Source organism: Ochotona princeps, chromosome X (assembly GCF_030435755.1).
Source record: "Ochotona princeps isolate mOchPri1 chromosome X, mOchPri1.hap1, whole genome shotgun sequence".
Lineage (NCBI taxonomy): Eukaryota > Metazoa > Chordata > Mammalia > Lagomorpha > Ochotonidae > Ochotona > Ochotona princeps.
In genome coordinates, this window is record NC_080865.1 from 7,315,430 (window position 1) to 7,332,165 (window position 16,736).

Below are 16,736 nucleotides of genomic sequence, written 5' to 3' on the forward strand. Positions count from 1 at the left end.
GCCATAGTCGGGAAGCCAGGTGCGGCTTCTCCCATGCCCCTCACCTGGGACCCTGCCATAGTCGACAGGCTGGGTGTGACTTCTCCCGTGCCCCAGATACAGAGGATTTAAAACGAGAGGGTCAAAACAATGGTCTCACACACCTTCCTCTAGCCCTTGACCCTTCCCATCATTATCAAACATGTAAAAATTACCAAAATTAAAATCTATACAATTTTAAAAAGAAAGAAAATGCACCATCCTGAGCAATGAGGCAGAGCAGGCTAGCTGTGAGTGCGGCTTGGGGGGGACTGCCGTGGCTTGAACCCACCAAACCCCACACCCGGCCAGACTGGGCCCTGAGCAGAATGCCTCTGGCTCCCTGCAGTCATCCCTCAAGGCCCTCGGCAGAAATTCAGCCATTTTCTACTAGCAATTCATACCTGTCGCTTCAAGATGCCCCGAGTTCCTTCTCTCAGCTGGACATTGCCAAGCTGCACACCGATGCCTTGCTTCCTTTCCACGTGGTTTTTGCTGGGGCATGCAAGCTCGTGATGTGACATACGTCGTTCCTGCACTCACAGCAGTTTCCGAATGAATACAAGCAGGTGCAAGCAATGGCAACAGCCTCCTTGCCACCACAGAGATGTCCTTGCCTCACAGCCGCATGACACGGCAAGGTCCAGCTGGCCCAAGTCGCCGTCGTTCTGTTAACACGCATCTCGGCTTCAGCCAGGCTTTCCTGGAACTTTCCTCATTCAGCACCAGGGCTCTGCCTGTAGCAACACATACGTTCCTCCTTTGGTTTTCGTGTGGGTTTTATTCTTATTTTCATTATACAGTGGTGTGGGTGTGGGTGTAGGACTTCCCCCCTTCAGCCCCTTCCTCCCTCGCGCGTTTCCCCACCTTGTACCCTGTAGTCTACACTCATACAATCCTTCAGCTGGAGACTCCAGCCTTCTGCTCCTTACACGGGTCATGGCATTGTAGCGCCACGCAATGGTAGAGTCCAGGATCTTACTGTCAAGGTAGGCTGCAGTTGTACTGGGCGCCTTCTTTAATCTGGTTTCAATCACTGGCTCATGACTCTTGCACAGCCCGGCTCACCTGCACAGGTTGAAAGGGCAGACACAGCAGCGGCATCCCACAGTTCCTTGCTACTCTCTCCACTGTCTCATCGAGGTCCCACTCATGTCTGCAGAGGTTTCAGGTCAAGGCCACCCGTGGGAATACTGTCATCTTACCCCCAATTCTTTCCGGATGTTAAGTGCAGTCTCTCCTATCCTGGGAAACTGAGCCCAGCTGCCACGTGAAGGCGGAACTACTTCCCACACAGGTTTCAGGTGGCCTCCCGCTGCGTGCAAGGATCACCAAGTGGTAAAGGATCATTGATCACCCGCGCCCCCTCCCAGGCTGCTGCCAACCCAGTGTTGCTGAAAGGGACAGGTGACTTTAGCTGCAGTGCCACCTAGGTTAGGGGCCAGCAGGGGTCTCCTCACTACCCTCAAGTCTTCCCAAGGCAAGGCTTGCTAACTGTGGCTGTGGGGCCATTCCGCACCGGGACCACAGGGCCAGCAGATGGGCCACAGGGCCAGCAGATGGGCCACAGGGCACAGCACGGCCCACCGGGATTGTGAAAGCAGATGTCACCTACCCGAGGAAGAGCTGCTCCAAGCCCCAGCCACCAGAGAGAGAGCGCCAGGAGTGGGCAGCCAGGACCACAGGCCACAGGAGTCCAGGAGGCGGTCTTGGCCGGGTGGGCGCTGGATGCCACTGCAGGAGCACACAGCAGGACGCGTGCGCGAGGGAGGAGTGACCAAGGGGAAGCTGAGCACCTGCGCCCTCAGGTGCAATGAATCCCAGGTACCAGGGCATGTTCCACTGCACCTGCGCCCTCAGGTGCAATGAAGCCCAGGTACCAGGGCATGTTCCACTTGGGGCCCTGCCAATGCCAGCCCAGTGGGCGAGAGGGGGCAAACCTAGTGAAGAAAGCAAACTGCATGATGTGACTCAGCACAGACCAGCCCGGACACAGCCCGAGTGCAGCTGCTCTGAGTGCAAAATGAGGACCTATTTCTGGCCAGCACTGACCCTCGGGGGCTGGGGACAGGGTAACGACCACGTCCCCCCGCCTTACAAGGGCCCAGGGCTTTACCTGTTCGACCCTGGGATACAGGGCTGCGGAGACGCACCGAGCAGCCACGCCACGCCAGGCTCAGCGCAGAGGCATGGAAGGAGCCCCAGGCTCCGAGGGAAGCAGGCGCCCAGCAGAGCAGCCAAGCGCCTGCGCAGTGACCCCGAGGCACCGCGTGCCGCGGGAGCCCCGAGACCCCCGCCCCCGCCCCTCGCCCTCCGGCGGGACCGCGCACGCGAGCGGGGCCGGGGCGCGCACGCGAGGGCTCCTCAGGCCGCTCCAGCTCCCGGCTCCCCGCTCCTTACGCCGCTCCCCGCACCCCGTACCCCGCTCCCCGTACCCCGCTCCCCGCTCCCCGCTTCCCGCTCCTCACGCCGCTCCAGCTCCCCGCTCCTCACGCCGCTCCAACTCTCCGCTCCCCGCTCCCCGCTTCCCGCTGCTTAAGCCGCCACTCCAGCTCCCCGCTCCCCGCTTCCCGGCCGGAAGCTGCTGCGGCGCCTCAGGCGGCCCCGAGGAACACGCGGCGGGCCTGGGCGGGGCGCGCGGCTCCCGGCGGCGGCGGCGTGGCGCCCGGCGCGCTCCCCACCTGCTCGCTGGCGGCGGGATCGGGACCCTCGGCGCGTGCCCGGCCGCCCGCCCCGCGGAACGCCCGAGTGACGCGCCGCCCGCCCCGCCCGGGCTGGTCTTAAGCTGCGGGCTCGTGGCTCGGACGCCACTGCGTGCCCGCTCCACACCTCGGCTGCTCCCCCTCCACGCCGCGGCTGCTTCCCCGCCAGCACCTGCGCTCCCTGGCTGAGGATGAAGTGCAAGCCGAACCAGACGCGCACCTACGACCCCGAGGGCTTCAAGCAGCGCGCCGCGTGCCTGTGCTTCCGCAGCGAGCGCGAGGACGAGGTGCTGCTGGTGAGCAGCAGCCGCCACCCGGACCGCTGGATCGTGCCCGGCGGGGGCATGGAGCCCGAGGAGGAGCCGTGCGGCGCGGCCGTGCGCGAGGTGTACGAGGAGGCGGGCGTCAGGGGCAAGTTGGGCCGGCTGCTGGGCGTCTTCGAGCAGAACCAGGCCCGCAAGCACCGCACCTACGTGTATGTGCTGACCGTCACCGAGCTGCTGGAGGACTGGGAGGACTCGGTGAACATCGGCAGGAAGCGCGAGTGGTTCAAAGTCGACGATGCCATCAAGGTGCTGCAGTGCCACAAGCCGGTGCACGCCGAGTACCTGCAGAAGCTCCGGCGGGGTGGCTCCCCAGCGCGTGGCAACTGCGTGGCCTCCTCGCCGCTGCCGCCGCCGCCGCCGCCGCCACCCCCGGCCGGCCAGCTCTGGTAGGTGCTGCGCCCCGTGCCCACCGTGCCCTGCCCTGCCCTTCCCGGGACACTTCCGCTGCCCTGTGCGCCCTCGGGGAGCAGTGAGGCGCCTTTTGTCTCGGGGCAAGCTCGCCCATGCTCCTGCAGCTGCTTGAGGTCCCTGGGCCGCTGGTGCTGCCTGGGGGCCTCAGGACGCCTGGCCGCCCACTGCTGCCCGGGGCGTGTCTACAGGTGCCTTGGGCTGAGCTGCTTGGGCTGTGCTGCTTGGCAGGGCTTGTTGGGCTGCTGCTTTGGGGTGTGGGGCTGCTGCTGAGCTCGGATGGGCGCGGGAGTGTGTGCAGGGATGCCAGCTGCGGGGTCCAGTCCTGCCGCTGGCCGCCGCCCCCATGTGGTTCGGGCCCCTGCAAGTGTCCTCTTTCCTGACAAGTGCACCTCTGTCAGCCCCCCTGTGTTGAGTCGAGGCATTTCCCAGCCTCTGCTGGGCATCTGACCCACTGCATTCCCACCTGTGGAAAAGGGGCTCTGGAGCTCTCCAGCTCAGCTCACTGTGAGCCCCGCCTTCCCAGGGCTGTGCCCCAGGCTGCCCTCCCTGCAGGGTCTGTGCCCAGTCCTCTTTCCCCATCGCGGGTCCTCAGGGCAGGCTGTGCGGGCACAAGGACGGTGTGGGGACTGCTGCCTGGATGGGTGGGCCTTGTCCAGGCGCACCTGCTGCTCTCAGGGTCACAGTCTGGTTGGGGAGGGGCAAGGGGCTCCCACTCTGGGGTTAGGGCTCTTGTTGCTCAGGCTGCCCCCTGCCTGGGGCACTGCGTCAGCTGGGCTCTGCCTGTCCACCTGTTCTGTCCCTGCACTTGTTCTAGAGGTAGGCGGGGGAGGTTCTGGGTCCAGGGCAAGCTTTCCCCAGTGCCTCTTTCAGAGCCTTTACATCTGCCCTGGTCCTTGCAGTCAAGAATCCCGTCTGGAACACAGAAGTCTCACTCCTGGAACTTCCCCTGTGCCCAGCCTTATTCAAACGCAGGTAGATGGGACTCCTAGCTTGGTCAACATTTAAGCATTTAAAATCATTTTAAAACCAGTAAGTATAAGCCAAATACAGTATTTATTTTAGATAAGCTTATTTTGAAAATGAGTGCTGCTAAAAGTTGAATGTAATTGTCCTCTAGGGAACATAGTATTTTATTGATATGCAACATGCATAGAGCATACATACAGTAAGTGTTCAGCTTATTGAACTTAAGGAACTCACACAAGTATTTAACATGTCTGTATCCAACAGCCGGGTACTCCTCCTGATTTATACAGCTAGTATACTCCTTCATTCTGCCTCCTATTTAATTCATCTATGTTGACTTTCAAAACATTACAGTATTTTTTCACTTGCTTGACATTATAACTTCACTAATCATTCTTTTTATATTCAGGTAAAAGTAGATGCCCTTTCACAGCCTAAAGAAATGCACTTTTGCTTTTTAAGAGAAATATAGCTTACTACATATCTAATTATTGACGAACTTTAAGTGGCTTTTTAAAACCAATAACAGTTTTATTGCCTGAATTGTGTGGTCTGCACAGAGATGGCTATTGGATTTTTTTTTAACAAGGTGATATACATATTGCATTTGTGTTTGAAATAAGCACTTTTAATTACAAGTTCAATTTCAAATATTATTTTAAATACTTTTACAGTTCAATCTCAAGATGGCCCTAGGGTTTCTTTTCTTACCCCATTAACTTAGTTTTTCAAGAAGACTGGTGTTTTTTTTCTTAACATTTATTTTTAGTGGAAAGTCAGATATACAGAGAGGGGGAGAGACGGAGAGGAAGACCTTCCATCTACTGATTCACTCCCCAAGTGGCTGTAATAGCTGGAACTGCACCAATCATATTGACTTGTTTTTGAAAAATTTTGGCTTGTAAATATTGTTGAGTTTCTTTTTGCTGTTGTTTTTTGCTTTGTTTTGTTTTGGTTGTTTTCTGTTCCAGAAACATTTGGAATAAGTCATGCTGTTTTCCCAAGTTTATTGTCAGGTTAAGTTGTTTTTGCAAAACATTTTTGTGACATACATTCTCCTTGGAACAGTTGAAATTTCAAAGTGACTTTTTTTTTTCTCTTAAAATTAGCAGCTTCAGGCTAAAACAGGTGATTAGATGAAGCACACAGAAGATTCTTCCAAGTATTTAAAAAAACAGATGTACCATTGTTTTTTCATTCTAAGAATGCTAGAAGTTACACATTATTCTGTGAATTCAATAAAATGTACAGCTCAATGGTATAGGCTTGACTCAACTAAAAATGGAGTGTACTCTCCACAAATAATTGTTTTCCAGATATGAATCAACTTGATTAGGTTTATGAATAGTTTACATTTTCAGGCTATCAGATGCCTTATTCTTATGACTATATGAAGGGGAAATAGATTGAGATAAATATGTATAGTGAAAGCATATGTAGCTAATGTCTTCTCTATAGTATCCTATGAGGATTTCTGAAACACTATATGTGTATCTTCGTATGTGTGTGTATAAAGAAATCTGTTGGTTGTACTTTTAAAAAGCAAACTAAAGAGAAGCAATTGTTGTACAGTAATAAAGTGGGTTTGTGACTTTGCAGAAATTCACTTGGGCTAGCTGATGTAAGGTGTTTAAATGCCATATGAGTTCATTTGAAAAGATTAGTATGGAATACCAATTTGTTCATATACATAGGAAGAGCTGTCACTTCCATGAGTGCCCCGTTGGGAGCCCCCAGACACCACTACAAAGAGTATATTTCTCTAGTCTCATAAGCTGCTATTCTGTATTTAGCAGAGTTTTAGTGTTTTTGAGCAAACAGCACTATGGGGAACTCAGTTCACTATGGTGACTGTCCTGATGTTTTGATGTGAAACAGCTTGATGTGATTAGGCTTTGATATCACACCTACTTCCAGTTCTTACTGTCTCTTCAGCCAAGTTAAGCAACTATCAGATGATCAGGTTTACCATTTTTTTTTAAATCTGTCATTGGATAGTAAAAGTAGATAACTTCATAAGCATCTCCCATGAGAATCTTTTCCTGACCACCTGGGGTAGTATCACCCCTTCCATGTTTTAGTTGTCACAATTGATTTTAATCAGTCTATTTTCATGTGACCATCTGCATGTGACCACTAGACTGTAAACTCCTTAGTGAGTGGGAACTAGCCTGAATTACTTCTATACACCTCGTGCACCATACGTGGAATTTAGGAATCTTCTTGTACGTCCTACATGATTCTCTGTGCAGAGCGGGTGGTATCACCACCCGTGACTCTGCATCACGATGTGTACTGACCTGCAGCCCTCAGTGCTGGTCCAGGTGCATGGTGCATGTGCGGCTGATGATTCTGTGAAGGCTTTCTGAATGCCAAATGATTGATGCACATAATAAGCCCTTGGTAAATTTGTCCATTTGAAGAATTGTTCATAGAAATCTGCTAATTCTATGTTGATTTGTTTCTCTAGATGAACAGCAAAGATGTTCAGGATTGCTCTGAGTCACTGATGTGAACCCGGGGACCAATGGAATTGGCAAGTGCACGTGAGCGCATCTGTGTTCCTAATGAGAACGCTCGTCTGCTTTTCCTCTCATGCCTTGGAACACCACACTGTCAAGTCCACTGGCTCCTCTTGCTCTGGATGGTGTACGTGAACAGACTTAATTCAGCACCTATAGCCTTTTGTTGTGCTTCTTTGATGTGTCTGCCTTCTGCATTAGACTGAATGAAGCACCAAGATTATTTTTCTTTACAGTTTGCATATCCTGAATCCGAGACACTACTTGAAATATGGTTGGCATTACTTGAAGGTTCTTTGATTCAACTAAGGTTTTGTAATTGTTGTGTAGCAAAACATCCCCCTTCGAACCTGGTGCTAGTGGAGTAGGTACTGTAGGCACCGTGTGTGTGGCGTCCGCGTGCATCAGGTGTTTCCAAGGCATTTCTAAGTTGTTTTAGGACAACTACGCGTATTTCCGTCATTCCACACAGTGTCTGGCACATTTTTAATATTGCTCCATTACTTAAGGCAGTTTTTTGTAGAATCAGCCCTTCCTGTAACAACTTTAGTGTTTTGTACTGTTGTTAATTTGCTTAAAATTTTACTGAAAAAGTCAGTATGAAGGTAATTATAAAAATAAATACAATGGGTACAAGAGAGTATTGTGAGTTTTTATAAAACTATTCTTGAAATGATACACAAATAGCACATTTAAGGTTTTTGCAATGCCCTAACCGCTTACATGTAATCTTAACATCTCTATGAGGAAAACAATGTTTTTCTCATTTTACAAATTGAGTACATTGGAATCATTGATGAGAGACCCCAAATACTTGCATTTCCCAAAGTTCATTATCGCTGTTTAGTTTTGCCTTTCTTGGTGATTGAATTGGCCTCCATTTTCATGCCTTGGCAGTCCACTTAGCCCTTCAGCACACCTAGGCTCTGCATGTGAGAGTGCAGAGGAATGATTTAACCCTAAATTATCATCATCTGCAAAAGGCATTGGGCAAACCAGGCTGCCATGAAGGAGGAACCCAAATGAAAGATTTTTAAAAAGAGAGGACGTGGGTCAGTTGCCTCTAGGAAAACAAATTGAAAAAGACAAAGCTGTTTAGAGGAAATCGTGTGGAGTTTTGCCATGGGTGAGAGAGGGAAGCACTCTCTCCAGCCTCTTCCAGAGGCCTCGTTTGCCTTTAACGTGGTCATTATTTGTGGTTTTCTGTCATCCTGAAGCAGTTACATTAGGGGAAACTTGCACCCCATTTTAGTAGCACACTGTTCTTGGTGCCAGTGCAATTTATTGACTGTGTCCCAGATCTTAAAGGACTTGAAGTAAAAACACATCTTCTCAATCTATAGGTATGACATGGTACTGTGGTTATGTTTTTAAGAAAATTCTTATCTTTTAGAGAGATGTATTGAAAAATTTACAGATGATATCCTGATATTGCTTCAAAGTAATCTGAGGGTGGGGTAGATGCGTGCTTAGATGAAACAAAATTCGCTATAAGTTGATGCTTGTTGATGCTGTGTAATGAGTGTTTGAGAAGTCATTATACTATTCTCTATACTTTTGTATATGTTTGAAATTTTACATAATAAAAATTTTTAAAAATGTTTTTTTTTGGAATTGGCTTTGTAGGCTCTGTAAGAATTAAGTATATATGAATAACAAATCGTGGTATGTAATATATATTGTATAAATACACACCCACACAGTTTCCAGTTTAGTGTATCACTGAGATGGCACAAGTAACCCACAAGTCCCAGATATTAACCAAAAAGAGGATGAAGGGTTTTTTTTTTTTTTCATTAAAATACGCTACATAGGCATCCTGCTGCTCTTTAGGAATGTGGGGCTATTACTCAGGGTCTTTCTGGGAGTGGTACTGCTTGCATCCTGAACAAGCGCAGAAAGCACAGCATAAAACTTAGGCCTCAAGTCTAGAGCAACTTCTGCTCACCAAGGCCTGCTGCAGAGTGCAGCAGGCCTGCGTTGTCTTATTCGCACAGGCTTTCTCCTTGCCAAATCCTGCAGCTTGGGGGTAAAGCAGCAGTTCAGAGGTAGCTCCCCCTGCAATAAATCATACAGTTGTCATGTATGAGCTAAATGCAGGCCTCATGTTACCTTAGACGTGTTCCAGAAAGTGCTCTGACTTCTCTGGATCCACAGCAAGCTACCCTCTCACTGGCTGCCCGTCTACAGCCTCTGACCCTTACGAGGTTACTGCTCCTCTGGGAATGGGTTTCCACCTAGTAAACCAGGACATTAACAGCGGATTCAGGGAAGGGAATCTTGCTTTTCCCTTTCATGTGTTACCATGGAATGTGCCCTTACTCTAACCTCATTTGTTACAGTACATCAAAGACTAGGCTATAAAATGTCAATGTGGTTTCACTGAAGATTACCAGATTATGTGAGGGAAATATAACAAAAAAAATAGAGAGTTACTGCATATTACATACTAGAAAGGGTCAGATTTTGTCTCAATTCCAACTGATTGACCAGTTTCCTAACACAGACTGACTCCAGATAAAGGAAATCCATTTACTCCATCCCCTCCACTCCCATAATACCAAAAACTGAACCTACAGTTTCAAATCATGGACATAGTGGGTCCCATGCCAATGGAGAGGGCAGATTTCGTCCCTCGATCTCCGAATAGCACTTAAGGATCTCTCAGTGTTGAAGAGGTGGACCTGATGTCACCCAAAAGATCACGGAGCTGGAATGGTGGGTCAGGGATGGTGATTCGGGTCTATCTTCCTCCACAGCTCATGCGCTTTAGGTTAAAATGAACAACCTGTGAACTAACAGAACCAGTGGATAGAAAAATCTGTCTCTCCTCCCCTGCAACTCAGCCTTTCAAATAAAATAAATACATTTTCTTAAATGAGAAAGAAAGTGATTGACAATATCTAACCCAGGCTCCTCTTTCAGGGGATGGTAAATGTAGGAAGCCCAAAAATCTGTCCATAGTCTCCATTTATACTGCCATTTGTGAGCCAGGCCCTGGGAACATTTAGCCTTCCTTGGGGTCAGTTGATGCAGAGACAGGAAGGCTCAGGGCAGGACTGGGGACAGTTGTGTGCTCTTTCGTCTACTCCGACGTAGCTCGCATTTCTCATATGTTAAAAAGAAAACATGAATATACTGCAAAGTCATTGTTAGCACATGTTCCAGCAGGGGCAACTGGCTCGCTCATGGACATATTTAGCAGTATCATTATACACACACACACATATATATACAGAGAGAGGAAGAGAGGCAGAGGAAGATCTTATGTCCGCTGATTCACTTCCCAAGTGGCTGCAATGGCTGGAGCTGAGCCAATCTGAAGCCAGAAGCCAGAAGCCAGGAGCTTCCTCCAGGTCTCCCACGTGCGTGCAGGGTCCCAAAGCTTTGGGCCATCCTTGACTGCTTTCCCAGGTCACAAGCAGGGAGCCGGATTAGAAGTGGCACCCATATGGGATCCCAGTGCATGCGAGGTGAGGACTTTAACTGCTGGGCTATTGTGTCGGGCCCTGAGCATTATCTTAATGTGGGTGTTTTCCACCTGCTTGTTTTTTAATGCTTTCATATAATTATTTTATCTCAAAGTGAGTGAGGATAGGAAGCCGATATTACTCCCAATCCAGATGATAAAATTGTTAGCAAAGTAAAATAAAGCAGTTTCAGAGCTGGGATTAGATGCTAGATATGCAAAATTGTATTACTGTTCAAACACATGTGCACACACAGTTGCTCTTGCCATAAAAATTCAAAAACCGGGAAGCTATGTGATAGATATGTTGGTTTGCATCATCCTCAGTAACCATTTTACTCTGTATCCATTTAGCAGCATGTTTTACATCTTAAATATTAGGCAAGACAGTGTGTTTTTAAAAACACACTGATGTGTTCTATTGAGAGGAAGGAAACCTTTCTCGGGAATACTCGAAACATTTACATTGACCTAATTCTGAAGTAAATCTTAATACAAGTGATATATGAAGAAAGAAAATCTCCATTATGTTTTAATTTTTATTTGCTTGTGACTGGGACTCAACTACTTGAGCCATCGCCTGGTGTCTTCCAGGGTGCAGACTAGTAGGATGCTAGGATCGGGAGCAAAGGCCGGACCCAAATCCAGGCACTCCAGTATGGGATATAGGTGTTCCAACGGGCACCTTAATTGTTACATGAAATGGCCGGCTCTATCATGTTTTAATCGGTAAGAGTTTTAGTTCCTTAGGCTGTGTTTTGTCTAGCTTTAACCTGGTAAATAATAGGACATTTGCACTTAAGCAGCGTCTCCAACTTTACAACTGAGCTTTTGCTGTAATACAGCAATAAAAAACTGGTAGGTCAGCAATTCTGCCACCTTTTGGAATACAGGCATTGAGCAAATGTCACGGTTCTTTGTGAAATGTTCAAACCAACTGTACACAATATTCTCTGCCCACTCATAGCAGGGGAAACTTACCTGGTGTGAGAAGCAGAGGAAAACAAGTCATCACAAGAAATGACATGTAATTTCACATTCTAATGATGAATAAGACTTAGAGATAGTGGAAGAGTGTTTCAGATTCAGACCAGAGTTGGGGGACTGTGGCTTAAGCTGCGTGGCCTGTGACACTGACATCCCATATTGGAACACTGATTTGGGCTCCAGCTGCTCTGCCTCCAGTCCAGCTTTCTGCTACTGGCCTGGGAAATGAAGTAAACGATGGGTCAAGTGCTTGTGTCCCTGCCACCCACATGGGAGACCTGGATCAATCTCCTGAATCCTGTCCTTGGCCTGGCACAGCCCTGACTGTTGTGGACATTTTGGGAAGTGAACAAGCAATGGAATATCTCTGTCTCCCTCCACCCATGTAACTCTGTCTTTTAAAATATTTTTCTTACTTGTTCTTAGGAGAACAGGTATAAGGTTCTGGATATCAGAATAATTATGGCACCTTTAGGTACAGAAACATATTTATTATGTTAGGAACACTGATAAAATAAGCAAACACATGATTGGGGACAGTTTATGGTATAGCAGGTTAAGCTGCCACCTGTAGTGCTGGCATCCCATATGGGTACCAATTCTAGTCCTAGCTGCTCCACTTCCTGGATTGGAAGTGCCTGGGAAAGCCGTGGAAGATGATCTAAGTGCTTAGGCATCTGCATCCATGTGGGAGACCTGGAAGAAACACCTGGATCCTGGTTTCAGCATGACCCAGCTCCAGCCATTGTGGTGCTTGGGGAGTAAACCAGTAGATGGAAGAATTTCTTTCTCTCTCTCTCTCTCTCTCTCTCTCTCTCTCTAACTCTGCCAATTACCAAACTGCCTCAGTAACCAGGGATGTTAGAAGTCTGCCTGATATCATTTTACAAACCCTGCTATGGAAAGGAATGTTCTGAGAGTGTTGCTTGAGTGGTTTTGAGAGTTCCGAGATGCTGTTGGTTTAGCTACTCCAAGGTTGAGAAAATCCTTCTCAAGCCCATTGACTGACAGAGTCCACCCTGGTACATCCACTCACCCAAACACTTGCTGCCAAAGCAGGGTCAGAGGAGTGGTCCAACCTGACCTGTACTCCATCTTACATGCTACTTGTTGTCCTCTGGAGACCCAAATGAGCTGGTCGCCATGTCCCTACAATGCACCTGGGCATACTGTCTACCACATAAGCATCAGCAATCCAGGAGGCTCAGTCCTGATACATGCATTCCAAGGTCAGACCACAAATCCTATGATCCTCCCTGTGGCCAGTTTTCAGTCCACTAGTCCAGTTGGGGATTCCCCCCAAGAAACCTCACCTGGGGAGACCCCAGACCTGATTCATGCATGTACCAGTCAGTACAGGGTCCAGTTCAGTCTGTCACCCATATCAGCCTAAGCAAACACTGGTCAGTTCTGCCCTCAGCCCTATGTCCCATGCAAACCAACAGGTGTTGTGGTTCAATCCAGCCCAGCATGCCACAGACCTGGCCCTTGTGCACACCAGCGGAAATTCCAGCCTAGACGAGGCAACCCACACAACAAGGATTACCAGATATACCCCCAGCCCCAGTTCCTGCACACACCAGTGTGTATAGCAGACGAATCCAGTCCATACTGCATCCCAATCAGGCTCTTATATACACCTATGGGTGTTATAGCTCAGCATAGCCTAGTCCACCCTACCCCACGGACCAGTCCACACATATGCTGATGAGTGCTACCACCTTCTCCAGCCTGACCATGGATCTGATGCACACCAGCAGGAGCTGCAGCCTACAGAGGAGTACCCAAGTTTCCTTACTAAACCCAGTCCCAGTTCCAGATTTTGCACTTTCCAGGGAGTATTGCAATTCAATCTGATATGACTTGCACCTTGTCCTGGCACTCACCAGAGGATGCTGTGGCAAAACCTGGCCAGTCAGCATTTATCCTGGCTCTTGCATGCACCTGTGGATAGTGGCCTGGCCGAGCCCTGCCCTCCCCTAAATCCAGCTCAGATGCAGGCCAACAGTTTTTGCAGCCTGCATAGGGTCAGTTGCAGCCCAGTCTGCTCCCAGTCCCAGCTCTCCTGCTCACCAGAGGAGCTCCTGCAGCCCCCCAGTGAAATTCACTGCAGTCCAATCTGGTATGGCCTGTCAGCTCAGCATTTGCCAGTGGATTCTGCAGCCTGGCTCAGCTGGGCCTGCCCCCAGTCGTAACTCACACTGGTGATGGTGGTGGGAGAGTGCTTCAACTAGCCCAGTTCAACCAGACTCTAGTTTCTGCTCTAATGTGAACTGGCAGGTGTTGCATCCCGATCTGACCTGGCCTGCACCCCATCCGGACTCATACCATAATTGTCCTGCTTCATTTCAAGCACAGAACACTAAATATTATGGTTTATTCATTTACATATGAGCCTACCACCTTGCAAGTCTCCATTCCCTAATACTTTGCCTCCCCTTTGACTGCTTTTCTTGACGACTGACACAGGCATGTTTTCAGTAGCTAAAGCCTGGCATTTCACCATATCAACATTTATTGCTATCCCTTATTTCACTTTAAAATGAAATTCCACTGAATCCTGCAGTTACACGAACATTGGCCTGACTCACTCAACTGTGACAGAGAAAGTAACGTGACTTATTTGCCGATGGGGAGGACCCAGCAGACAGGGACAAGGCAACGACTTGGGAAAATGCAGTCATCAGTGGGTGGAGCAAGGGACTCGGAAGTATCTGTCCTGTGTGCTCACAATACACCTAACAGGCATTTCTTCTGTACACTTGTCACAGTCCTTATAGTCATTTGCTTCCAGAGTCGTTCCCCTTAAAGCCATATGCTCTTTAAAGGGAAGGATTTTATTTCATCCATTTGAATCTCAAGTTCCTAATGTGGTGTCAGGCATTATTTATTACGACTTGTGGATTCAGTTTACATAAACTCATTGTTAGGATAAAATATACTGAATACTCATTATTGTGCACCAGACATTGGGCTTGAGAGAGAAGCTGTTTTTATAAATATTGCTTTGTGCGTCATTTATGGAATCTTCCCAAGGAGTATATAATATACAGACATTTGTAATTTACGAAAGTGCTTCTAGAGATATTACAAAGTTAATCTTCACACTATATTTGAGAAGCAGTTGTATATGTATTTTAATTCTTATCTGTTTTTAAAGATTTATTGTGTTTATTTGAAATATGGTGTGTGTGTGTGTGTGTGTGAGAGAGAGAGAGAGAGAGAGAAAGAGAGAGAGAGAGATGGAGAGAGAGAGAGGGAGGGAGGGAGGAATCCTGGTTTATTCCCCAAGTGGCCACAATGGTTGGGGATGGGCCAGGATGAAGCTGGAGTCTGGAACTTCATCCAGTTCTCCCATTTGGGCATCCGGGGCCCAAGCACTTGGACCATTTTCTGCTGCTGTTCTTGGAACATTAGCAGAGAGCTCAATCACAGGTGGAATAGCCAGAAGTTGAACCAGGTCTCATATGGGATGCTGGCATCACAGGTGGCTGCTTAACCCACTGTGCCACAATGTCAGCCCCTACCTATCATTTTACAGAAAGGGAAATCAAGTACCAGAGAGGTTAAGTAAATTTTCTACAAACAAAAGTTCTAAATGACTAAACTTATTTTTCAATACCACACACACATACACACACACACACCCCTGGTTATCACAGTCAGAAACACTGTGAACAATGTATTGAACTATAGAGCAGATGTAAATCAGACAAGAAAAGAGTAAGGGTTTTAATTTTCATTTTTTTGGACAGTTGTTTGTTTTATTTTGTTTGCTTCTCATTCTGGGATACTACTACTTCCGGCCAGGAAGTGCAGATGTCCAAAAGCAAAAAGAAAGATATTGTTCGGGCCCGGCGGCGTGGCCTAGCAGCTAAAGTCCTCGCCTTGAAAGCCCCGGGATCCCATATGGGTGCCGGTTCGAATCCCGGCAGCTCCACTTCCCATCCAGCTCCCTGCTTGTGACCTGGGAAAGCAGTCGAGGACGGCCCAATGCATTGGGACCCTGCACCAGTGTGGGAGACCCGGAAGAGGTTCCAGGTTCCCGGCTTTAGATCAGCACGCATCGGCCCACTGCGGCTCACTTGGGGAGTGAATCATCGGATGGAAGATCTTCCTCTCTGTCTCTCCTCCTCTCTGTATATCTGGCTGTAATAAAATGAATAAAATCTTTAAAAAAAAAAAAAGAAATTGTTCAGGATTAGAAACTACCTTTCTGGGGCCCGGCGGCGTGGCCTAGCAGCTAAAGTTCTCGCCTTGAACGCTCCAGGATCCGATATGGGCGCCAGTTCTAATCCCGGCAGCTCCACTTCCCATCCAGCTCCCTGCTTGTGGCCTGGGAAAGCAGTGGAGGATGGCCCAATGCATTGGGACACTGCACCCGCGTGGGAGACCCGGAAGAGGTTCCGGGTTCCCGGCTTTGGATTGGCACGCATCGGCCCACTGCAGCTCACTTGGGGAGTGAATCACCGGACGGAAGATCTTCCTCTCTGTCTCTCCTCCTCTGTATATCTGACTATAATAAAATAAATAAATCTTAAAAAAAAAAAGAAACTACCTTTCTGGAGCCCATGAGAAGTACATATTTAATTGGCCCTTTTAAATTAAGAGATCTATTTGTAATTACTGGAAGATGGTGTACGTACGCTTTGGGGCTGGATCCTTATGGTACTCCAAGTACACCTTACATTGTGGACCATAAACTAGATGGAATTTTAGGTAAGGAAAAATCCTAGGATCTTTATAATGATACACATTACATTGTCATTTGATTGGGTTTTGAGAGGGTATTAATTTGAAATTGCTTTTAGGAGTGGTCGAAACAGGATGAACAGTAGCAATTAATGCTCGAGATTTAAATAAACTATTTAGCACTTGATAGTGTGCAAAAAAAGCAAAACATTCTACCCTAGATTGTGCTCAGAATTCTGTATGATGCAAAGGTCTAGTAGCTAGAACACAGAGAAGTAACTGTACCAACAGTTAGGTAATTTATTGTTCTGATTTTCCATAAAATGTAGATTTTTTTTTTAAGCAAGAAAAGCCATTGAAAATCTTAGTGGTGATACACAAGTAAAACAAATGAGGTTTGGGAGTCCATCATTAACAAGAATGAAAATTTGCTCATTCATTGACTAGCTATGTGACCTTGAATTTCCTGATTTGTAAGTCTCTAAGTTTATGTGGAAGATCATAATTCATAAGCTATGGGAACTCTTCAGTGCCCACTTAGGTTAAGTATCATGTCTCTGCTTCCCAAGATCTCCAGGCTTGTCTCTGTCATTGTGTTCCTGTCAATGTCATTGATCTATTTACCTACACATAGACATAGCTA

General features: G+C 47.9%; 1 protein-coding gene across 2 annotated transcripts; it reads left to right on the forward strand.

Annotated features, from left to right (window-relative positions):
- Positions 1-2,910: 2,910 nt before the first annotated feature.
- LOC101525517 (diphosphoinositol polyphosphate phosphohydrolase 3-alpha-like) lies at positions 2,911-7,583 on the forward strand. 2 transcript variants are annotated; one of them, XM_058658577.1, is made up of 2 exons: positions 2,911-3,432; positions 6,894-7,583. In XM_058658577.1, coding segments are annotated over exons 1-2 (522 nt in total). In that variant the 5' UTR covers position 2,911; the 3' UTR covers positions 6,895-7,583. The 2 variants fall into 2 exon arrangements, with proteins under 2 accessions (XP_058514560.1, XP_004588060.2); XM_004588003.2 differs by lacking the exon at positions 6,894-7,583 and adding an exon at positions 4,357-4,477.
- The last annotated feature ends 9,153 nt before the right edge of the window (positions 7,584-16,736 follow it).